General features: G+C 45.4%; 1 protein-coding gene across 2 annotated transcripts in view; it reads right to left on the bottom strand.

Moving 5' to 3' along the window:
• The window catches only part of BEND4 (BEN domain containing 4), a 30,368-nt gene extending 12,195 nt beyond the window's left edge, over window positions 1-18,173 (bottom strand). For both annotated transcript variants that reach the window (XM_420730.8, XM_015285472.4), the window contains exons 1-2: window positions 17,768-18,173; window positions 10,375-10,941 (exon numbers count right to left, since the gene is read on the bottom strand). In XM_420730.8, coding sequence (XP_420730.4) covers window positions 10,375-10,941; window positions 17,768-18,098 — 898 coding nt within the window. In that variant the 5' untranslated portion in view covers window positions 18,099-18,173. The remainder of the gene's footprint in view (window positions 1-10,374; window positions 10,942-17,767) is intronic.
• Between the last annotated feature and the right edge of the window lie 7,063 nt (window positions 18,174-25,236).

Here is a 25,236-nt window from a genome sequence, read left to right as displayed (position 1 = left end):
GGGTTGGACAAAAGTTAGCACTTCCAGTGACTTGAACTGTTTAATCTCTGGTGACCTCACCGCTTATTTCTAGACCAGCAGTGTAGGTGCTGTACTGTGACACTGCAGAAGTGTATGAGGAAGAGAGCATGTGTGCTTTTTTTGTAGAAAAGAAAAAAAAACAGAGCCTTTTAAAGTAAGTCATCATCAGACGGCTTTGGAAAGTGTTTCAGTTCTGAAGAAGTCAGAATGGCAGTCAAGCTTAATAGTCTCACCAACCTGTTTGGTAACCTTGTAATGACAGCTGTGCTTCAGCCTATAGCAGTAATAATAATAATAATAAAAAAAAAAACAGTACAATAAGTTCTTGGGTGGAATAAAGTAGAAAAACGTGCTAACCACAGGTGGTACATTGGATATTCTTCAGAGGGCATAGAAAGAAAAGATTTGGCTTTTCTTCCCCATTTTTATATACAAGAAAGGTTATGGAGAAAGAAGATATATATATATCTTTTTGTCCCTGTGGACGGGCTAAAGGATGAGATGGTATTTGAAGATCCTTTCCTTACATTTTGTTCAGCACAACCAAGTCCCTGTGGTCCTGTGCTAGGTGACTGCTGCCTGCCTGAAGAGCTCAACAAAACATTGCTGTCCAAGTCCCTGCAGAAAATTAAATGCTGACTGAGGACATCACAGGCTGGTGAAGATGAGAACACTTCTTTTAATGATTTGACTGACTGCCATGAGGTTGGAGGCGTTCTAGTAGACAAATGGAAACTATGCCCTACTCAAAACACATTGCTTTCGCTTGTGTTTGCTGTCTGATGTGTCCAAAATCAAGTCTGAACTGGAGATGCCCATGCACAGGTTACTCCATGTTTAAATAGGTGTCCAGAGATGAAGCACAGGGATCACGAAGACTTGTTCTGGGAAACTTCAGAACCTGTGTGATAGGGTCATCAAAACCTCCCACTCAGTTACCTGGGTTCTTCTGGGAGGTTACAGGAAGAGTGTAAAGGGATATTATGGGTGCTCGCACCATTGCTGGAAAGAAAAGATGCTCGGACCTGAAGGATAGCTGAGTAATAGCTGGGAAACCTAAAGTACGTGAGAGGAATCCTGCTCCTGTCATTGGAAATCACTGCCCTGAATGTGCCCCTTTTCTCTTACCAATTTCATTGAGCACATACAGCTGCCAAAGCATTGGTTCTTCCCAGGAGCTTCAGTGTTCTCTGGGCCTCACGAAGTGCCCTTCCACGTTCTTCCAAATGAATGGGGCACAAGTGAGAAGACAGCAGGAAAGTATTCAACCTGTTGTGTCCTTGGTACAAGTACAGCTCTAACTGTACTCTGCTGACAAAATGTTTTCGCACTGCTGGTGAGAAATATAAAGGTGCTAAAAGCTGGCTGAAGTATATAAATAATTCTACCTCCACGAAAGCAATAAAGTTTCAAGCACAAAACTGTATGATTTTCGTACTGTTCTGGTAACTGAAGGACTCTGAGCCCTTTTGACCCATAAAATCCTTATGCATCACACATCTTGCTGTTGGCACAAGTAACCCCTGCCTTTCAAACGTCACAAGCTGCTTGTGATCCGGGCTTCTCGGGTTGCCATTTCACTAAACCCAAAAGGAAGCCTCAAAGGGGACAGCGCGAGGCCCCAAAGGCAATGGTTCAGTTTTGGTTCCATGCCCTTCTCTGAGCTTTACAAATACTCCCTTTGCTGAGAGACAAGAGGAAGCGTTTCCTCCAAACTCTGTAGTAAACATAACTTTAGAAGAGCCTGTGGTTCCCAACGAATGTGAATAAAGATGTAAACCTGCTCACTTATTCATTTTGTACTTATTTTGCTTTGATGTGGTCTCTAGAGAGTTAACAGGGTCATAACCTGGACAGCCTGGACACGCTTCTGCATGTATCAGGTAATGTCAGTGGCATTACTAACAGGGATCTGTGCTTGCTGTAACCAAAGTGAAAGACGCTAATGTAGAAAATAATGCTTGATCTGATTTAGTAGAAAGCCTGAGGGGAGGCAGTAATTTTCCTGCCCATTAGGAAGAAGTTCCCATGGTCCTTACTCTCTGTGTGACTCAGGAAAGACAGCAGCAAAGCAACCTGGCCTGCAGGGAGTGGCGAAGGAGTGAGATCTCTGAGCGAGCTCGATGGCAAGAAGGTGCTAGGAGAATTTAGTATGTTGGGAAGGCTGGCCACGCTGAGATGCAGAGTAGAGACCAAGCAGAACACGCTCAGAGGTGGCAGAGCTTCATTGTTAATTGATCAAAGTTACAGACCTCATTGTTATTCCACGCAGTAAACTTTGTTTCCAAATGCTGTAACAAGTGTTCCTTTGGCATTGCTTGTCACAGCTTTCTCAGTGGAATAGCCTATTTTCTAATAAACAGCTAGCTGTATCAGCCACCAACTATACTGGCCACAAAAAGTTTCCCAGGCCCCACCCTCCCTGCAGACAGTGCGAGCTGGTAAAAAGCAGAAACATTCAAGGTATAGCCATGCAGCCCTATCCTTGGCTGGTTATTTTTTTGGCACCTACTGGTTCTCCATTAAAAATGCACACCTTATTTCAGGTCTGCAATTTGCTTCTTCTGTTCCATTTCCTCAAACTTCTGGACAAGTGCTCGTTCCCTGTTAAGCACTTACAGCCAGCGGCCAGATTGTTTCTCAATATTCTCTTTGCTAAGCCAAACAGTAACCTTCCTAATTTGCCAGGGAAAGAACAAATCCTTCACAGAAGGCTCCAGATGCTTTTTTTTTAATTATTAATTTTCTACTGTTTCTCATTCATGGCTTTTAGTCACTACCAACAACTCCTTTACTCCATGTTATGTTTTTAATTGTTCCTTTGCTGTCCCCCTAAGGTTATTGCTTCAGCAACCAGCAAGAATCTCCACATCCTATATAGTCTTTGGGGGCCTTCAATAAAATGTTTTTAATATTTCCCAATTATCACCCACCCTTTCTTTTTTACCCTCAGCAACAACAATATGCTTTGGTTTTGTGAAGCCAGCTTTTCATAAAGTGCCAAGAATATTCGTAGCATTGGTTCGATCTGCACTCATTCTTCTCATTATAAACACTGACTCGTGATCACTTGTGCTCTGACCCATCATAGAATCACCAAAGTTGGAAAAGACCCACAGGATTACCCAGTCCAATCATCTACCCATCATCAATAGTTCTCACTAAACCATGTCCTCAAAACAAGGGCTCTCATTTAGCTTCTCCAAAACATGGAGGAGCTATTTGGACGTTGTGTTGAGGGACATAATGGGTGGATGGTTGGACTGCGTGATCCTGTGGGTCTTTTCCAACCTTGGTGATTCTATGATTCTATGGCCTCCATTGCAACACAGTGCAGGTGGGGCTCTGACTCTCCAAGCAAGCAGGTGGCAAGAAATCTGCTAATTCTGTTCCTTAATGAGATGTGGTGGTCTGAAAGTGATACTAGCTAGCATCCCTCCCTGTGCCTCATAGAGCTGAGAGTGGATTTCAGCACCCCAAAATTGGGAAGTGTGCACACGCACATCCATCCCACTCAGACTGACAGCTGTTCATTACGACTTGCTTGTCACTGCAATGTGTCCTCCTTTGCTTGACCTTGAGCCATTCTTCACTTGAAGTTCATTTCAGAGCATTTCCAAATTGATGTTTGACTGTCAAAAAGATGTGACATATGATATGGGACCTGCTGAAAAGGTGAATTTCTTATAACATTAACTGAGACCTTTCCCTGTCTGAGACTTGGACAAGTGAGCACCATAACACAGCTTGTATCATTTCAGCCTCTACATACATTTATTTCAATAGTGAGCTGAAAGCTGTGTAGATATCCTGCAAAGAGAAGTTGGGGTGTGCTGAATTTGAAAAAGAGTGAGAGGCAATGAGAGATGGGAGTTAGTAATGAGTTCCAGATCTCAGTGCTCAAGTTCTGGCAAATTTGGATTTTTCTAAGTGGGTGGCAAAATAAAAGCAGCTCTGTTTTTTAGTGAGAGCAGACAGCAAAAAGCTGAGAGCTGAAGAATCAACATTACATGCATAAGGGCATTAAAGATTGGCTGAAGTGGCCCATCACCACCGCCGAAAGCAGGGAAGGAAGGAAAAAGAGACAGAAAATATTCTTTTACTTCTAAAATCTCTCTTACTTGTGCTTTCCAGGCGGAGTGGAAAACCATGGTACTTCTGTAAATCTGAATCTGAAAAGGCACTTTATTTCTCTTAATTTTCTTTTGCAAAAACATTTCTTTCAGAAAGAAGAATGTGCTGCTTCCCAACCTCCCGTGGCTTTTATTTCTGCCTCTGCTCCTTCCCTCTCCACTGACTTAATAGAAGATGCCTATTCTCCTTCAAGCCTCAGCCACAGCTGCAAAGTCTGCAGGACAGGGACCTCTCCTATCAAACACCATATGTGCTAACGCCGCTAACGAGTAACAGTGAAATCAAGGAGCTCCAAGAAACCAAGAAGCAGGAACTGCAGAGTATGTCACACAAATACTAAGGCCTGACCTTAATAAAAACACAAACCCAAGTCCAGACAGCTAGACAAGCCAGACAAGCTGGGGGATGAAAGGACTGAGCACAGACCTGCCAAGAAGGATGTGGGGGTACTGGTGGATGGGAAGCTGGATATGAGCCAGTAATGTGCCCTCACAGCCCGGAAAGCCAACCAAATCCTGGGCTGCATCAAAAGAAGCGTGCCTAGCAGGGTGAGGGAGGTGATCCTGCCCCTCTACTCTGCGCTGGTGAGGCCTCACCTGGAGTACTGCGTCCACATGTGGAGTCCTCAGTACAGGAGAGACATGGACCTGTCGGAGTGCATCCAGAGGAGAGCCACAGAAATGGTCCAAGTGATGGAACACATCCTCTCTGAGGACAGGCTGAGAGAGCGGGGTCTGTTCAGCCTGGAGAAGAGAAGGCTGACTGTGGTGAGGCACCGGAACAGGCTGCCCAGAGAGGTGGTGGAAGCCCCATCGCTGACGACTTTCAAGGCCAGGCTGGATGGGCAACCTGATAGAGCCGTGGATGTCCCTGTTCATCGCAAGGGAGCTAGACTAGATGATCATTAAAGGTCCCTTTCAACTCTAAGGATTCTAGGACAAGTCAACCAAATCTCTCTGCAAATCTGCAAGAAAGACTGCCTGCACAAATTCCCATGGGTTTTCACAAGGGCAAACCTAACAGTGAATGGGACAAAAAGCCATAATAGAGCCCTGGTGTGCCACACTTGGGTGTTTTTAAGCTCAGGCTGGTTGGGTGAGCCAGCTGCACACTGAAGCTGAAAGCAGAGCCACGCTGCAGGTGGATTCAAGCAGGCCCTCTTGCAGAAGAATCCCGCTGAAGCTGGTGGCAGCTGCAGTTGAGGCTTGTAGGATAAGGGAACCTCACACTTTGAAGCTGAACAGGCCAGAGATCAGACCAAAACATCCCAAGCATCAAGGGAAACCATGGAACTGGTTAAGCACGAACATCAAGAAAAGAAAACAACAAAAAGAGACATGAAAAAGTGTTCATCATAACCCTTGATGGCTGCTTTATCTCTGCTGTTGCTGTAGTAGGCTCTTTGGAAATGTGATGCTCTGAAAGTATAAGAGACAGGATTTCTAGGGGAACGTACTGCCTTTTATTAGATCATTCGACTTAGGGAAAAAGAGTCAAGCCCCGGGAACACAAAATGTTCAGGAAAACTTGTCTGACTTTTTCAATTACTCTGATATTAACTTTTATCTGCAAACCCTGCTTTGCTTTGGCTACTTTCAGCTAGCACCAGCATCTTCTGCTTAAATTATCACCTCTGCATTGGAGGGTTTTGTTCACCCCTGTTCTTCCTCCTTCTGCTGCTGGGCCAATGAGGTAAGAGGAATTCATCACAGATCACTTTGTCTTACTTCCTTGTGCCTTTCTGCTACTTTCAGGCTGGTTTGACTGAAATTGTGCAGCAAAGCAAGAGCACCAGGAGGCAAACCCTCACACATGACCCCATGCGTTTGCTTCAAACATGCAGAAATATCTGTCTCCTCCCTTTTAGGCAGAAAGCCGTGAGAAAACCCTGCCGACAACGGTGAAAGAGAACTGCATAATCTTACCTATTATAAGGGCTAGATCCAGGCCTTACATGCAGTTTCACAAATAAATCTTTAATTTTACTTTTGGGAATGGATCGCAGCCCTGGTAATTTTAATACAGAGGAAGGAGATTAGGCCACATTTTCTCCCTCATACAGATGGATTTGCTCTGCTCTTTATGGCCCCAGAACCTTAAAGAGCTAATGGCAAGTTTGCCAAACTTCCTCCAGGAATTACCTAATCCTTCTAAAATCAATCTCCAAAATGAGAAAACACACTGAACAAAAACTTTTTTTTTTTAACTGAACACTTACAACACTCAGAGCTTCTCTCTTAGAAAACAAACAAAAAAACCCAGAGAAAACTGCACAAACTGCAAGACATCGCACTGCTCCTCAACAAAAGCACTGAAACACAAGTTTTTCTTCATATATTCACATAGCTGAAAAAATTAAGATTTCATACAAATTTTGGTATTGTTTCCGTCAAATCAAATGAGTATTCTTTGAGAAAAAAACAAACACACAACTAAAACATAAGCAATATTTCATCCATGTAATCACTTTTCTCCAGTGGTGATCTGCCAAATGGATGATGTTAGGCTATGGGTAAGAGAGTACTGGAGGGCACTTATAGCAACAGGGCTACAAGGAAGAGTGCTAGAAAGAGACAAATCTTATTTTCTGTGTCCAAGATACTGTTTTCTATAATATCTGTTAAAAAACAGAAGTGGTTGCCTCCAGATTTCCTGAAGAGACACTTTTCCCAGCTGTCTTTCTGCACGCAGTGCAAATAGCACTCTGCAGATCTCCAGTCAGACGTGCAGGGCAGGTATTATTAGCATGCAAACTCTCAGGGATTTTGAAAGGCCTTTTGCATATGGAACGCAAAAAGAGAAAAGCTAAGTATTTCAGGAAAAGGATGAAATGATTCATTCACAGTTATAGAACAGAAGGGTTGGGCCGGTGCTTTTATCTTGCTTGTATTGCTGCTAGCATGAGCCCCAGCTCGCGTGCTGCAGGCACTGTGCAGACCTCATTGCCCTCCAGGCACAGCAGCAGGAGCTCCTGACAGGGCCAACACAAACCCAGCACAGCACTCCTTCAGCAGCTGGGTACTGTTGCCTCCATACTAACCCAGCTACGTTGGTTGCCCTTATGGAGGATTTTCTCTGCACTCACGGCCCTGCTTGGCCTGCTGGTCATCAGTGAGATGCACAAAGGAGCAGGGAAGGAGGCTTGTGTTTCAAGATGGCTCTGAAGTGGAAGGTGGGACCAATACAACTGAGACTTTTCGCCTTCAGGAGGGCCTGTGTGCCTCAGAAAAGAGCCAGAAATACTTTGGTCAGCTCTTGGCACTGTCTCTGCTTACATATGGAGCTGGGTATTTCAAGTTATGGGGCAATTTCTGTCAGCTGCTCCGGTAGCAGAACCTGGCTGGAGCAGAACCAGCATATGAGGCAGAAATAATCAGACACAATCTTGATTTGCTTAAAGTCACCCAGTGGCAGCTGTGGGACTGTCAGAGAGCCCAGACCTTGGCCTAGCATGCAGCAAAGTCATATGGGACTTTGTGTGGCTCTTGATGTTCCCTCCAACACTTCCAAGCCTATACTTATATGTCACCCAGACAGCATCAGGTGACTTGATGATTGTATTATGTTGGCCGGTGAAGTCATTCATCCTTGCACATTTATTTTAGATTGTTCTACTTCCTCTGACACACTACTAACAAGGTGTTTCAGTATTGCTGGGAGGTGAGAAAGACTGTGTATCCATAATTTTCCTCACTTTTAAAGTGAGATGAAAGGTAACTGTGATGACCCACGTGAGCACTGGTTGCTTGGCCGGGCATTAATCCTGGCACAGGAAAACACAATGGGATTTGACTGACAAAGAACCAAAGAGTAGGAATAAAATGAATGCCAGTCAAAATGGTTTTGTGAAATGTGGATCTCATCAGACTAACCTGAGTGCTGTTCTTTACTCAGGTTTGGTTGAAAAAGTTTGGTTGAACAGATATAATATACCTAGGGTCCTGAAGGGCATTTAACTACCACGTGTTACCTGACTGAAAGCAGCAACACACCACATCAGTAGACTATAATGCACATCCATTAAAAAACTGCTACTGACATCTCTAGTGTTTGTCATTGGGGGAATCATCCTGAATAAATGTGTTTCTAGCAAGGTTCTACAGGGATTGATAGCAGTCTCAGTAACATTCATCAGTTCTAACCAGGATCAGGAAGTTAATTTAAAAACAATCAAAAATATTATGGATAATTCAAAAAAAATTGTGAATCAGCAAACAGTGGGAAAAGCAGTGTATCCAAAGCAACCTGGATCATGTAGTAAATTAATACAGCCAAAGACAAAGTGGGTATGCATAGGAAGAAATGCACTCAGAAGGCGAAGCTGCCTTCTGGGAGATGTTTTGAGGGAACGAAGACTATTCCTCCTTCAGTCAGGCAGATATGAGCGTATTGTACATATTTCCAGTGCCCAAACTCTAAAGAAATGAGCAGATGGGAGAAAAGAGCTACAGAGAAGGATCCAATACACGCTGGTAGCTTTAAACCGCTCTGTTTGCTTAGTTTATCTAAAGATGGAAATTAAGCCAGCTTTCAATTTCTAAGCACCTTCATCTGGAAAAACTACTTGGTGGTACACAGCACTTGATTTAGTGGAGCAAAGCATACAAGTCTGGATGGAAGCTGATTTCAGATAGCCAGGTAGGGAACGAGGCACACATTTTCACCCATGTGAGTAACTGCTGGAGTCAGTCACTGAGGAAAGAGGCAGAGCCACCTGTGCAGTCTATACAAGTCAGCACTGTGGCTTCCTGGGATGTTACTTCCATTAAATGCATGTTATGCTTTAGTCAAAGTAAAAAAGAAAGCTGGTTCAATACGGGTCACTGACTGAAAGCTGCAGGTCAAATTATAGATTCTATCATTTCTAATCTTACGTTTCTAAAGCTAGAGTTCAGCAGGAGCTGAAGTTCACACGACTCCATCACACAGTGTTTCCATGTGATATACAAACCACTACTAAATCCAGCAACAGCACATGAGTTATGGTGACTCCAGATTTTGGGAGGAGCATGGGGAAGTATGCTAAACGTTGAGTTTCCTCTGCCCTGAGCAATGATGGCTATGCGATTTGCTGGTACCACCAAGGGACCAATACATAAAAGAAAACAAATAGAATGATGAAAACAAAAGCTCCTTTCCTGATTGCTTTTTGCTCAGATTTTGAAACTAGGTAAGTATTCAGGATGCAGTTGGTTGTTGCCTTCTTCCTTTCTGCACAATTAGCAGCTTTGGAGTACTTTCCCTCTTGCAGACCATGCTGAATTATCTGTACTTTCCTGCCACTTAGGGATTTGCTTAATGAACTTTACATGCATCTACTCCTAGCACTGCAAAGTTTAGTAAGCAAAGCTGTGCCCTCCTAGCATTCAGAGATGTGCTGGAAGAGAAGTGTTTGTACATTTATTCTCTTTGATAACTTCTGATTTGCTTTAAGTATTACTTGAGGTGCATTTTCGCTTGTGCTTCAAGTTTAGAAGATGTGGGTTTAAGATACTTTGTTCTCATCTGATCCTACTCTTCAAGTATCTCAGTGCATCTTAACAGTGAGAAGTCTTAAGTTTAAAGAGCCATGAAAAGGTTTTCATAGATGGGTCTTCTACTGGATAAGGTTATTCTGTCCGCTTTCTTTCCTCCAGTGTTGCAATGGAGAAGTTGCTAAGTCTTTTGTTCTCTGGGTTTTACTGGAAGGTGAATGAGAGGAGATATATCTATACCCCTCACAGGGAGATGTATCTATACCTCTCACAGAACTAAGATCAGCTTAAGAGATACTGCTCAAGACAAAAGCTGAACCCATTTTGTTAAAGGTAAGGATAAAACTTTGAATAGCTTCTTTAAGTAACCAAATCAGGAGCCCCCAAGGGGAATTAGATTTATAAGCTGTAACATTACTTAGAGAACAACACAGGCAATCAGGTATAAAAGCATATATTTGAAATTACGATGATAAACAACCCGATGCTTGGAATTTGGAATTACAAGTATATCCCATCCTGAACACTGCTCATCAGTCTAGAATTCACAATTCACACGATAAGTAACAGCAGATAATTTTTCAGTGGGCACAGCTATAAGAATTTAGGATAGAGACAAATGCCAGTGTTTTATAACTACGACTGCAAACTCAAAAAAAACCAAACAACTAGAATGTAAAACAATTTATCACCTCAACTACTTCTATCACTGACTGAAAATATTATATAGCAGGGGATTGTTTACCTGGAATGCTCTCCAGTTTTCTACGAAGCTCCTCATTTTCTTGTTGCAATGAAATTACCTCCTGTTCAAGCTCTTGACACCGAGGGCAGTAACCTTCTTCTTCCTCCTCCTCTTCCTCCTCCGGAAGCGTAGAAGACGATGGGTGACCGTGAGATTCAGAAGTTGCTGGAGATGTCCATCCACCTAAAGTGTGTACTGGAGAGGTTGAAAGTGGATCCACATCTGCCAAATGGCTAAAATCATTTACTGACGAGGTGTTCTGAGAAGGGAAGCTCCCAGAAAGCAAATAGTTCTGAAGGGAATCAGTAAAAACTCTCAGAAAGGCTGAGGTTTGTTGTTTCTTTTGCATATACTGCATCTCTATGTCTAAAATGTCTGACGTCTGACTATGGACCATTTTCCCAAGCTGACATTGCTCTTGTCTTTCACTATAATTTGGGTTTTCCTGCTTTATACAAGAAATCATGGACTGAGAATGATGGTTGTCCAGTAGTTTTCCACCACAATTTAAAAGACTTAGAACCCGGCTGCACTGTTGGGCAAAGGCATCCAGAATCATTCGACTCTCTGAAACAAAAGAAAAGATGAATCACAGAAACCTAATGCAAAGTTATGCCAGGCAGCAGCAGCTAGATGACTGTATGCAACCATTTACAGTAGCATGCATTTTATTTCTGAACATATTAAAATTATGGCTTCTGCTTTAATACTTCTGCAACACTGTGATTTAAAACAATCCTGACTTCGCTTCTATTTTGAGAGTGCCCTCGTGCCCTTGCTGTTAATCAGAAATGCACTGTGATGATAGTCACCGCTTAGTGCCACGTTCTTTCAGAGAGATTAAGACAGGGAAATGGGGAAAAAAATACAAATTCCATTCAATTTGCCACCATAGAAGTTCACGATAGTATTTCTTTTGAAGCAGATTTCAAGCCGTTGGTGAGCATTGCCTGTACCTATCTGGAGGACTTTGTGCTACACCTTCCTCCTACGCCCTGCTCCTCTCCAACAAGGCTCCCAAGCTTCAGTTTTTCGCCCTTTCACTTTTGACACACTTACCTGACATTGGGCCTAGGCCACTTCATGAGACCCACTCCAATTACATGGTCTTTAACGGCTCCTTTTGCTTTAGCTTCCAAAGAGGTCCAGAAATGATTTGGGAGCAACACACACAAAAACCTTTTAAACCAAGGAAAGGCATCAGAGAGAGCTGCTCTGGCCGGAGGAGTAACGCTTTCTGTTGTGACTGCCCACAAAGTTGTGGCCATGCTGCTATCTCACAGCAGATAAAAGGGGCTGAGCAGTTCCAGGAAGCAAGGAAGCATGCCATGCCACAAATGCCTGGACCTGCCTCTAGTGACAGGAGGAGCAAAATACAACACCACTACAGAATGGGTTACTTCTGCAGGATCTACGTGTGCAGAGTCGAGCTGCTCTAACAGTGCCTGCACTACATGCAAATGGCCAACGTGTTTGGCTCTGATTTATGGTATGACCTGCCACGTTCCCTGATATCAATGTCTTTAAAAAAATTATTTATAGCTTATAGCCGAGTTCCTCTAGGCATCTGAAAGATGTAACTAACATTTTGCAGGAAATAAAAAATGTGGTAGATTTAAGCACTGCCAAATTTGGAGAGCTCTTCTCAGACAGGCTTGACTTTTAGTAAGTGACAAACGCATTCACTTTTGAAAAGGCAACCTGCTACAGATGTATGGAACTAAGCACCCCAAACCTTCATTTAACTTAACCTTGTCACTAGAGATGAAAAACACAGCCTCATCACACTGATACCACGTAAAGACCAGAAACTTTGGGAATTCAGTCCTTCAAGAGGTGGTACTTCTCACAGTACTTCTCCATGGCCCTGGAGTTTTGTTTGCTGGTGGAAAATTACATCACCCTGAGGTTAGTACAGCTATCCTGCAGAATATCTGAAATGATGCTAATTTGGATTTTTACCATCCTCCAGCTGTCAATGAGGAGGAAAGAACTGAGGCAGCATATAAATGCTGCAAGTCTTAAGCACAGATGGAGGAGACCTCGCTGGCACACAACCCAAGGGTGTCATCTCCTGAGGACTCACAGGTAAGAAGAGAGGCATGAGGAAGACAGAAGGGAACATGCAGTGCAGTGTTCTGAGATGGCTGGGAACAAGACGAGAGCACATCAGTACATGAAGTACGGGGGGCTCTGAGACAGCTCTGAGCAGCCCCACCATCTCTGCCAGCAACTCACATCACACCCTCACTTTGAGCTCTGACCAAGCAGGACAGATCCCTCCGAAACATCTTTCTGTCATCAAAAGTGCTTGGGTGCTCGGCAGCCTCTAAACCCACTGTCACTTCCAAAAGCAAGGAGTCCTGGTGACATTGCAGCTTTCTAAGTGGTACCTATGAACAAGAAAGTAAATTGTGAAACTAAAATACCACTAACACTCTCAACTCGTGCTTTCTTTGCCTTATGTCTTTACTTCACATATTTTCCCTTTAAAAATATGAAAGGATATTGATTGGAACTTTGCAATCCTACTACAGAGCAGTTTTTCATTCATTTTAATCCTATAATCCGATTCCAGACCTGAAGTCATATTTACTGTTTGTATTTTAATCATTATGGTCCCTGTTGACAAAACAGTTACTCAGTTTTTTTGCATATCTTTCTTGCAAGGGGACGAAAAATGAATGAAACAACTGAAAAGGGATTAGATTAGCATAGGAGATGCTATTCTAGTATTATGGCTTCTGCTAAAACATGGCCAGGAGTAACCTGCCATTTCAAATACCAGTTCTGAAGAACACTTTAATAAACACTACCATCAGTAAAGATAAAATTAGTGATTAGTTTTGTTGTAAAAATGAATGCGTTAGCGCATTCACTGTGATAATGGCTTAAAACGTAGCTGAGAATTTTATACAGAAATGACAGCATTGATTTAATCTTCAGTTCAGTATCAGATCTACTACAAAGACAAAATAACAGCAATTACTGCCTTTTTTCTTAGCTTTAACCCGTACCCAAGGATGCAAAAATGAAAGCTGTGACATGGCGAGGCTATTACAGAACGTGAGCACAGGGATTTGCAAATGCTTCCTGCCAGTACCACTGGGCAGTGACAGCGAGGGATGCCCTCAGCACACACCCCTGGCTCCATGCTGGAGCCTGTACCACTGCAGAGTACACCACTAATACTACATGTACCCGCAGTCTGAACAGCCCCGAGTGAGAATGGTAACTGCAGTTATTCCTTGTGATGGGAAGAAAAAATAAAAACAAATGCTGCCTATTTAGCATTTATTGTAGAGCTTGGTATCCCAGCTATTACAGGGTGGCTGTAATTAGAAACGCAAGCAGCGTGCAATGTCTAATCAGTAATAAATGACAAAAAATTGTTTTTATGTGAATACTACCGAATAATCACAGATCTGTGATTCTTAATTGATTTAATGTAATGTATGTATTTTCTAGGAAAGGAGGATTCTGCCGAAATGACTGCACCAGACTGAAATAGCGTAAACTACTTACTGAAACTCTACTGTGACACTCCTCTTCCTTATTACGATGCTCACCAACCATGTAATTCTAATGTGTCAGACCCTGCAGTCTTCAGTCTTACAGAACTTCTATTGACTTCAGCTCCACTTCTGCCTGGAGGTGGACTTGCCACATTAGGCCCGTAAAGTGCTAACAGGAGATGATTAACTCACCAGAAGTGTAAGCAGTTCTAAATGGACTATTTCTTTAGAGAATGCAAGCAACCAGCTGATAACAAGGTCACGTGGCAAAGAAGGGACCAACTCCCAGATACAGTTGTTCATTGTCACCTCTTTTTCTCATTGATACTGATCTGTTTTTATTTTATTTTATTGAGCAAACGCATGAAACTCAACCTGATGACCTACAGCAATGCATTAGAAAAGCTGTCTGGGAAGGTTGGTGGGTACAACATCAGATTTTTCTACACCTGAGAATCTTTTCAATACTTAGACCAGACAGCTTTATTAATAGGATGCTGTGCCGGGTCTCAACAGATCTGCATTCAGGTATTGGCTTTTCCATGGTTTACTTTATGACCTCGGGTGGATGGTATAAAAGGAGGTCTTTAGTGAGCTACTGAGGGGGTCCAAATGCCATACATTCTCTCCCATGGGGAATGCACCCATTTGTATTTGATCTTCAGTAAGATCTGGAGTCCCGGCTCCAATAATCTCACTATTCACTTTGCAGTGTTTTGGATTTTTATCTCCTGATTTGTTGAATAACTGTATTCTATTACTTAAGGTCCCGGGGTAGCAGCTCTGTATTCCCAAATGGCTTTGTCCTTGTACACAAATCTTTTCATTACATGTTTAGACAAGAACATCGCTGCAAATGCCTGAGTCAAAACCGGGAGCACATGACACCCTGACTAAGGGATGCTTTTGTGGGCATTCTGCATGAAGATCACTGAGACACTCCAGCAGAATTGATCCATCTACTCCACGGAAGTATTTCCAACTTCTTGCTTAAGGCCAAATTGATGCTCTTCACCTTCTCTATTCAAACATACACATATATAAATACACATATATTCTGGACACGATAGAAATTGCTTCATTAGTCTTGATAAACATGCCAGATCCTTACCACTGAACTACCCTACTGCCTCTATGACAGCTCTGCTTGTCTTTCTTGCTTTTCACTTACACCCTTCTTAAATTTCAGGGCACACTGTGAGGTCTACATCATGCTTTCCTATGGAAAAGGAGTTTCTTTTGGAGCCCATCATACTGTTTAATGCAAACAATAACAGAAATCAAAAATATGCATTGTTTCCATACTAGGAGAATATTCCAAACACTAAACTAATAAAGAATTGATGCTCCAAAGGAGAAAACAGGTGTCTGCCCACATTTCAAATGTACTCATGTGGCTTACACTGCAGCAGTCATAGCAAGCACTGCTCGCTGGAGAAAAAGGGTGTTTGCAGCACAGCTCCCCATTTCTCACAGTAAGGTGACATTTCTCAAGCTGGAGCCTTCCCTGAAAGGTGGGGTCCCAAGCTGGACCTTCCCTTGTGATGAGGCAGGGCGGAGAAGCCCCGCTCTTCGTCCTTCCCAAAGCCCTCTCCCTGCTGTTTTGGAGCCTGAGCCAGGGCAGTCTCTTAGTCCAAAGACACTGTTTACTCCTAGCAGGAGCTATGCAAGCACTGGGAGGTGCTTGAAGACATGGAAGTATCCTTACTCTTCCCCTCTGGCTGTGTTTTAGGCACCCACTCTCAAAATCAGACTTGGTGCTCTGAATCTCTAAGCGCCAAAAACATCATGCCTAAAGATTAAGAACCAGCTGTATCAAGTGTTTAAGCTGCCAGACCAGAGTAAGACATACCAGGAAAGGCATTTTACCAGTCAGTTGACATTCTGTTACTACACATGTGAAATGCCAACAGAAAGCAGGAAACCCCTGAAACAGGTGTTCCTGTAGAACTGCAGCCCTCTCCCAGTTCGTTCCAGTAAGAACCTGCAAAACGCTGCAGATAAGCTAAGGAGGAAAACCCTTTAAGCCACGGTAAGGACAGCCTGCCTTGTGCAGAACAGCAGCACACAGCTCAGACTGTGGTGACAACCCACACGGAACACTCCTCCTGCACACTGTAGCAAGTCTGGGGTTTGCTTTCTCCTGTTTAGTTTGTTCTGCTTAGTAGCTCAGCCTCAGCTGTGAGAAAGGTATGCTGGGCCCTGACTGGGAACCCAAAGTGAGCCTGATGTGCAGCTGATGAGGTCTGCAAAGACCTTCAGGGCACAAGCAGCCACTCCTCAGTCATCCTCTTCTGCACAGACCCAGAACAGTGACAAACTCTGGAGCTCGCTCGGGCTCCTGGTTCGTACAGCCACAGAGGCAGGTGGAAGTCCAAACTTCTGCTCATCAAAGCCCAGAGAGCTCTGCTGCAAATATGGCCTCATCTGTCACCTACCAGGCAGCTGAATGTCTTCGTGGCGTGAGCTGCTTCTGTGAAGAAATGCAGGTGTCACATTTATCAGCTGCGTTTTGATCGAGGGCCACAAATATGCTGAAATAACAGCATTTGGGCATCTAAATAGCAGGAAGTTTCAAGAAAAAAATCCAACGTGACCTTCTAGCACGGGTTACAGGGCGGTGTGTCAAAGCAGAGAATTTTCACACTCATCTATTCAACTTTTTTGTTAAAGTACACGAATTATTTGTTACAAGAGGTGATATATCCATCCCACGCATGGCAGCTTCGGAGCGAACGCAGGCCTTAGCACACAGCCATATATTCTATTAACCAGCACATCTCCCTGTTTGGTAAAGAAATGTCATCGCATTCGTTACAAAGGCAAACAGCAACATAGCAAAACAGGATCCAATTTTTCTAAATAAATAAATCAATGATGTGTCAAAAATTAACAGATGAGTTAATATACCCGATGTTATCAAAACCAGATGGTGCTTCATAATATTCATCCTGTTCAGTCAAACCCTGAATGTATTCTGGACCATCAGTATATAAAATAGGATGCTGCTATTTGTGATGGCAAACAAAAGCAATCATGCCTGCCAAGCACATACTATAACAGGCAGCATTTCAGCTCTGCTAGACAGAAAGTAATTAGAATGCTTTTAATGTCCAAAAGAATGATGCTGATAGGCTGCCACAGATGTGTAGATTTATGAATATTTATATGGTGGTTTATAGCTGACACTTTTATCAGTTGAAGAAGATAAAATATCTGCCTGACTCAAAAGCTTGACAGTCAGGTTAATAAAATCTCATTAAAGAGAATGACCTATGCAATTATATAGGATTTATTGTAATTCATTTTTGATTGTACTCTGCTTAAAGATGCAATTTCCCATTTCCTGATGCCAAATTTAGGTTGCATATCAAGATCTACGTGGTTTTTAACTCCGAGCCATCGCCAGAAGAAAGATACGCGTTCAGCATCTCGCTATCTTACACCTCGCAGGAAAAAATATTAGCTATTTTCATCTCCGTTCCAAGCGGCGCTCCGCGAAAGCGGCGCGGGGAAGCGGCCCATCCATCGCCCCCCGTTACGCCCCCACCCCGTTCCCTGCCGGCCCCCCGACCGCTCGCAGCCCAGAGCGGCGGACGGCTGCGGGGCTGCGGCCGGGGGGGGGTCCGGGGGGCGCCAGCCCCGCCGAGCCGGAGCGGCTCCGGGAGAGCCCCGACGGGAAGCGCTGAGCCGCGCCGCCCCCTCCGCAGCCCTCGCCCCGCGGCCGCCCCCACCCCCGGCGACGCCGGCCCGCTCCGCCCGCAACTTTCCCGGGAGCGCCGGGACGCGGAGGGCGGCCCACCCCGCGGGGCCCCGCGCCTCCGCCCCGCCGCGAAGTGCCCCGCGAAGTTGCGCGGGGAGGCGCGGAGTTGCGGTACCTGCGCTCAGCTCCGCGCCGCCGCCCGCGGGGCAGGGGCCGTAGCGGCCCGAGGAGCTGGGGGCCGGCGGCGGCGGGCGGGGGTGGCCCTGGGCGGCGGCGGGGCGGGCGGGGAAGGGGCCGTGCGCGTAGGGCAGCGGCTCGGCGGCGGGCGGGAAGGGCTGCCCCGCTGCGCGTCCGCGGGGCACCTCCACCATGCCGGCTCTCTCGTAGCGCTTGGCCAGCGCCGCCCGCTTGCCGGGGAAGGTCTTGAGGACGCTGTAGGGACCCCGCTGCTTGTAGATTTTGGGGGTGCTGGGCCCCTCCTCCGCCGGCTGCATCTCCTCCTCCATCCTCCGCTTCCTCCTCCCCCGGCCCGGCGCGGCCCCGCTCCGGGGCTGTGGCCGCCGCCGCCGCGGCTCGTCTCTGTGGCACGGCGGAGCCCCGGCGCGGCGGGGCGCCGGCCTGATTGACAGGCGGCCGCGCCAATGCCTGGAGGGAGACGGGCGGCGACCGCCGAGTGTTTGGGGTAATCTCTGCTAATGGCAACGGGGCGGGGAGGCGGGCCCTGGCGGGGCCGCCGCCGCCCCGCTCGCCGCCGGCGGGGGCAGGTGAGCGGCGGGAGGCGAGCGGCGGCGCGGAGCGGAGCGCCCTCACGGCACGGCACGGCGCGGCCCCGCGGAGGCGCCGCCAAACTTTGGCGCCCCCGGGCCGGGCGGCCGCCCGCCCGCTGCGGGGCGGCGCGGGGATAAAAGTGTTGGGAGCGCGGGACCCGTCAGAGTTGATTAGGGAGCAGAGGACATTTTCTTTCTCGTTATGCAAAAAGCGCTTCATGGCGAAGTAACAAGCGGGTCCGCCGTAATTCGTGCGCGTCAGATTTCCACGAATATGAGAGATTCATCGCGCTTAGCGTTATTTGCAGCGTGCCCTCCCCGGCCCCCGAAGCCGTCCGCTCGGTGCGAAGTGCTGCACCGAGCTGAGCCCGTCCCTCTGCCCGCCCGGAGCCTTCCAGGGCAGTTCGGCAATAATGAAATGCCGCTGAGAGACAGCTTGAGAATGAGATGCCATCGAGAGACGGCTCTGAGAAATGGAGGAGATCTGGGGAGATGGAGACAGCTGAAGCTGAGTGATACGTTGGAGAAAAATAAACGATAACAACCCGCTCGCTCTCCCCATTCTTTTCAGCGAGGCGATTTGATATTTTGCATTAACATTTCCCTTCTCCTGTCCCACTTCTCCCCTGCTTTTGCTGCTGTAATTTATCAGGATTACAATAAGCCCTCTGGCTTTGGGAAGCAAAATTACAGAACACCTTAGTTCTATTTAAGTCGTGGCGGTGGGAAATCATCCTTCTGCCATCGCGGGGTTCGGCTGCCTGCTGCGGTCATCGCTCTCTGCTCCCATGGTGTTTGCTCAGCGGAGCCGGGCTCGCTGGGGAAGGCAGCGCCCCCCCGCCCTGTGTGACCGACCCCGGGGCTCACGGCCTCCTCCCGCGGCGCTCTGTAGGCCGGGCCCCGTTCCACGCGGGGCACATGGGAGCAGGGAGGCTTCAGGTTGTGATTTTTTGACAAGTAGGGTAAATCGATTTCTTGTAGCAGCCAAAAGCCTCTAAATGAAGGCTAGCGTAATAGAAATCGCCGTTTTACTTAAGGAAATCAATCGTAAGTCTTTGTTTTCCAGCCGACTCCTTGATCGCCTGCGCTTTAAAGAAAATATTGTACTGTAATGCAAAAGAGAGAATGGAAATAAGCAGGAGAGGAGCTGTGCTTCCACTTGGAAATGAGACATTGAGGGGATGGGCTTCGATACCTGGCATTGGCCACTGCTGTAGGAGACCCCGCCGTGGCCTCCACATCCCTCCCTGGTCCTGCAGCTCCCACAGGTCACTAGGGCAACGGGGTTGTGCAAAGTTGATAGATTCAATATCTAGATAAAGGTAAATTCAAATAAACAGCCCCAGGTTAACTGCTCAGGTGTCAGCTGCAATTCTGGGAGCTCAGTGTTGCTTGGCACTGGCCCTGCTCCTAGTGAAGGAAGCAACCCTGTCTTCCATGGCCTCTTACAGCAGGGAGAGAAGCGGGGCAGTGTGCCCTTTCCTCCTGGTAGGGTGCCTGCAGCCCCACCGGCTCCAGTTCAGGGCTGCAGCCGTGTGGACACGAGGGGAGAAGGCCACGTGGGGATAACAAGGTGTGAAGCCTCCCGCAGCTGAGCCAAACTGAGCTCTGGGCCTTCTGGGGTGCCCCTTGTTGGGGAACAGAGCCTTCCTCAAAGCTCTGAACAGGCACGTGGGCACTCTGCAGGTGGGCTGGTGTTATTTTAACTATTTGTCTTGTAGTCCCATTTCAGCTGCACACTGGATTAAAACAGCACGGTGCCCTCACCTTGATCATCCTCCAAAATAGCCTTAGCTGACACCAGCGACTTGTTTCAAGAAAGTTAACACCTTTGTTTCCCTCCCCATCCTCTGAGTGAAATAATTTCCCCTAACATCTAATGTAAATCTCGTCTCTCTTAGTTTAAAGCCATTTTCCCCTGTCCTGTCACAATCAGACTGTGTAAAAAGTCAGTCTCCCTTCTGTTTATAAGCTCTGTTTAGGTACTGGAAGGCTGCAATGAGATGTCCCCAGAGCCTTCTCTTCTCCAGTCTGAACAGTCCCATCACCCTCAGCCTTGGAGAGGTGCCCTCTGATCATCTTCCTAGCCCTCCTCTGGACACACTCAGAGGGAACAGGCTGCCCCGAGAAGCTGTAGATGCCCTGTCCTGGAGGCTTTCGAGGCCAGGTTGGATGGGGCCCTGGGCAGCCTCATCTAGTGGGTGGCAGCCCTGCTTATGGCAGGGGGTTGGAACTGGTGGGCTGTAAGGTCCCTTCCAACCCAGGCCATTGTATGGTTCCCTCAGGCTGTGCTGTGCTTGGGGTTTGATCCTGACATGATGGTTGCGTCTTTCCCTATCTGCTTACTGGTATGAGTTTCCATTTTGCTGGCACTGGGGGTTTGAGACCTGTAAAGTGATTATTGCAGAGTACTCCGAGTAAGTGGAGGAAGGATGGGAAGTAGCTGAACCTCAAGAAATAATAATAAAAAAAGCTAATCAAAACAAAGGCAAAGGGTGCAGTGAAAAATAAGAAACCCGGTGCTGCTGCAGCATATACTCTCCTGCTCCTAGAAATCACTGCAAAGAGAATATTTGTCAGTATATAGAAAAATACCCAATCCAGACACAGGCCATCAATCACTGGGCATGCCTGTGTGAAGGTACTGCGAGGTGCTCAAAAAACAGGAGCATGATCCATCTCTATCTGCTGAGCAGGGCTAAATCTCACTCTGCTGATTCGCGGGAGCCGTGCTTCAGTGCTGGAGAGAGCCTGCAGGATTTGGCCACGAGCTGCCAATATCGCTCTGTGCGCTTGGAGTGCACGATGAGAGCTGAGATTGGCAACTCTCCCCTGTAATCTAAAGCACTCTGCAAGCAGGCTGGCCGTAATTTGCTGCCCTAAACATTTAACCCCAGCTAGTTAATTTAAGCTTAGCTCAGTTGCTCATGTTTATGGATAAAGAAACAAAAGAGAGAGCATCAAAAGGAAAAGATGACTGTGGAATTCAATATTTCAGCAGCTGTTGATAGGTAAATGTTATTGAAGTGTGGCATTCAAAACCAAAGGCCTGCATTTATGATAATGAGCCTAACAAGGAAATGAGATTGACACAGCAATTCTCTGTTTTTGTTGTCCCCCGAGGTTAGAGATTATGCAGTGCGTGGTTCTGTTTTTAGCCTCTTTGGTGATTCCAACTGTGAGAGACAGCACTGTGCACATTTGTCAAGGTTGTGCTTCAGTCGGGTGACTCAGGAGCTTGAGGGGAGCACGGACTGCTGGCCTCACCTCACCTTGAGCCCGCATCCCATATGGAGAGCCAGGAGCCCCTCCATGGGCCATCCATCCCCTCTGTCTCCCGTTGGGCTTGCTCAGCCCTTTGTGAAATGCTTTGAAATAATTGAAATATATCTATCACTGCAACAGTGTGTTTTGAGAATTACTGGAATGTTTCCCAATGACATTAATTGGTTTAAAAATATTTTTCTTTTTCTAATTAGTGCAAGATTGATGGGCAGTGGAAAGGGCATTTATACAGGCAGACACATATTTCCACGCTATATTCGTGTCTTAATAAAATGGTAGCTAACAGGATTCTCGTGCTGAGTAAACATTGGCGAGACAGAAAATATTGTCTACCTTCAGGAGGAGGAAATATCCAGTGTTTTAAATGGAATTGTATTGTGTGAGGAAAAAACGAGAAGAACTGGTCTCCCTGAGGACTGGAAAATGGATAAATGAATTATTTAAATATAGTTAAAGGACACACAGGAAAAAGTAATGGCTTTGATACCCAATGTAGGAAAAATTATTAATATTTTAAGGGATCAATTGTGGACACATGGAAAAGCTCATTTTAATTAAAGATTGCTTGCATAGAGTGGTTTGAAGAAGGGAAAAATTGTATAGGGTACTTGTTGCTTAGAATTTCTTAGAAATATATCCTGGATAAAACTGGTGGTATAACACGTTCATAACTTCAGCCTTCCCTGTTGGTTCTGAATGGCTTCAGCTCCTTGGGACATTCGCTCCCAGGGAAAACTCATTGCAGCCTTCCAATACCTAAAGAGGGCTTATAAACATGAAGGACATCAGCTTTTTTAAACAGGTAGATACAGGTGGGACAAGGGAGAATGGTTTTCTACTAAAAGAGAGAGGAAGGTTAAATGTCAGGGGGAAAATGTTCACTGAGAGGGAGGCGAGGCACTGGCACAGGTTGCCCAGAGAAGCTGTGGCAACATGGAGGTGTTCAAGGTCAGGTTGGATGGGGCCCTGGGCAGCCTGATCTGGTTCCTGATTTAGTGGCTGGCAACCCTGACCTTGACAAGGGGTTGGAACTAGGTGACCTTTGGGGTTCCTTCCAACTAGAGTCATTCTATGATTCTATTATATTCTCTTGTGTAGGCTTGGTGCTTGCATGTTGGTCAGCTTGTGATTGCTCTGTAAAATGTTTTGGCCTTGTCTTGCAGTGCTTGAGGTTTTGGGAGCACCTCTGAAGGTGTGACTGCTGCGGGCTGACAGAGCTGATGCTCTGCTGGTTGGGATCACACTGCTTTTCCAAACCTATTCCTTGCACTTCCCCTTAAAGGGACTGCAAAAGGGGGTCCTTGTAACACACTGAATGGCCCCTGGCTCTTTGCCTACGGTGGGCATCAGCCCAGAACGGGGCTGTAAGTAGGGCTCCATAGGAGCTGAGGGGCAGGAGAGCATCCCTGCATTCGCCTTCATCACTCTTCCATTCTCAAGCAGCCCCTAAACCTTACATTAAACCATGACAAATTAACAGCTCATTCTTAAAAGCACGGTTCAGACACTTCACGGAGATGAAATAAAGGGCTTCCTCTACATTAATAATCTTGTAGCAGTAACACTGGTAATCCTTTGGGAAACCCAAAAAGCTGTCCTCAGGGGCAAAATCATTACTTACAGTCCAGAAGAGCAGAAAGCAATGGACAAAACCTGGAATCTCCTGAGATCTCTCAATTGTGCAGTGCAAAATGACTCCATCGGGAGAGGTGCTAAAATCTTCAGAGCAAAAACTAAACTGACTGCCACACTGAAAGAAGTGAAAAAAAAAATAACAAAACCCAACAAGATAACAGTGCAAAAAGGCAAAATTATGTGGGAATAGGGCCAGAAAACTGCTGTGGTCTCAAGCAAGAAGAAATTCTGTCACCCTGCAAGTATTGCGTGCCTGGGAACGTGTCCATCACAACCTGCATCTGCTAAGGGGAAAACAGAAAGGTGAAGCTGTGTTTGCTTGAAGGCAATGTACAGATGTGTTTGAGGAGGCTGAAATTCACCTGATGCAAAACTCACCTCTGCACACAGATGTTTCACCCAAAAAACATCCAGAGGGGATCTCTGAACAGCCTTCCAAATAAATGGCATCCTGAATTAATGAATGTTTTCACTTGCTTAAATGCAAAGAGTCTCAAATAAAATTGATGTTATGTCTGTGGTTGTCTCAGATCATACTACGATAATACCCTGAGCATATATCAGCTTTGCTTCTGTGCTTGCTATATCACGAGACTCTTTGTGTCCTGGTCATTATTCAGAATCCTCGTTACCGTGTTTGTGTTTCTTTGCTATATGATGATGGGTTTAAGTCTTAAACCGGGAGGGACCTCACCCATCAATGTCAAGAGAGCAGCGACAGTTAACTTTAGCTAATGATCCGTTCCCAAATCTCTTAGTTTATAGCTCAGGAAGTCTTACGTCACCTACCATCCCTGGGAATGTCTGCTGGTTTTGGTGCTGATTCTACCAGCCTTACTAAGAGTAAAGAAGATCAGAATTTAGGTCATTTGCATTATTTTAATCTGGACTAATGTTTAAAAATTTATGAAAATCTTCCACCCAGCTTGTAGGAGAGTGGCTCTTGAAGAAAGACAGTATTTCTTGCTCTCCCTCCACAAGCATCCATTTCACTTATGTAGGATTTAGCTTGTTAAGGAAAAAAGAGTTATGGGTGTTGGGTTTTTTTTTTTTCTTTTTTCTTTTTTTGATCTCTGTGTAATTCTCCAATCCCTTTGATTTTTTTTATTACATTATCTCATTTTCTTTTAGTGGGGTAAAAATCCTCGGCTCTGTTAATGATGGAGGAAACCATGCCTTCCAAAGTAAGGGCTTTAGTTTGCCTAATTGTCGTGTTCAGACCATATATATGTCTGAAAGCAGGAAACTGTGGCCCCCGGAAAGCAGTAGTAACAAGAAAGCTGCCCAGATTTTAAAGGAAGTACATTGCACAGCCACGTCTGGGCAAAGTATGGATACAGGTACGCCCTTTCTTGCTTGACAGTTTATTGCAGACACTTTCAGGAGAACAGAAAAGTAAATATTAAAATCTGACATACGCACAGTTAAGATTTTAGAGGTTTGCCTACATAGGCATTCTCATTAAAAATGCAAATGAGGCTGGCTTCTGTGAGCCGCTGACCTGAGAGCAAGCTTCCTGAAGACAGGCGATTTCCTCCTTCCTCGGAAGAAAGAAAAAAAGCGTGGGGAGCTTTTGTACACCTGGATGAAGCACAAGAAATTGTGTAAGAGCTATTTATAAATATGTATGAATAAATATTTAATGATATATATGCTGAACAGTTGAACTGTTGTTCAGCAAATACATAATTTGTTAATTTTGCCTGCTTCCACTGAATAATTTATTCATCAGATCAGCTGTTTTAATATTCACTAGATGATCGTCTGATCAAATCCTGTTAGCTGAATGTCTTATTTGATTTTTTTTGCCCTTTTCAAAAATCACTTAGTTTATTGGAAGAACATTGCTGTGATTTATTAGAGGTATATTCCATCCAGTCCATGGTGACATTCTTCAAGAATAACCTCTGAAGACAGTAGATTTCTTGCTCCTGTCATACGATATTAACCTTTTGTA

Source organism: Gallus gallus, chromosome 4 (genome assembly GCF_016699485.2).
Source record: "Gallus gallus isolate bGalGal1 chromosome 4, bGalGal1.mat.broiler.GRCg7b, whole genome shotgun sequence".
Taxonomy (NCBI): Eukaryota; Metazoa; Chordata; class Aves; order Galliformes; family Phasianidae; genus Gallus; species Gallus gallus.
This window is presented reverse-complemented; position numbering and strand designations above follow the sequence as displayed.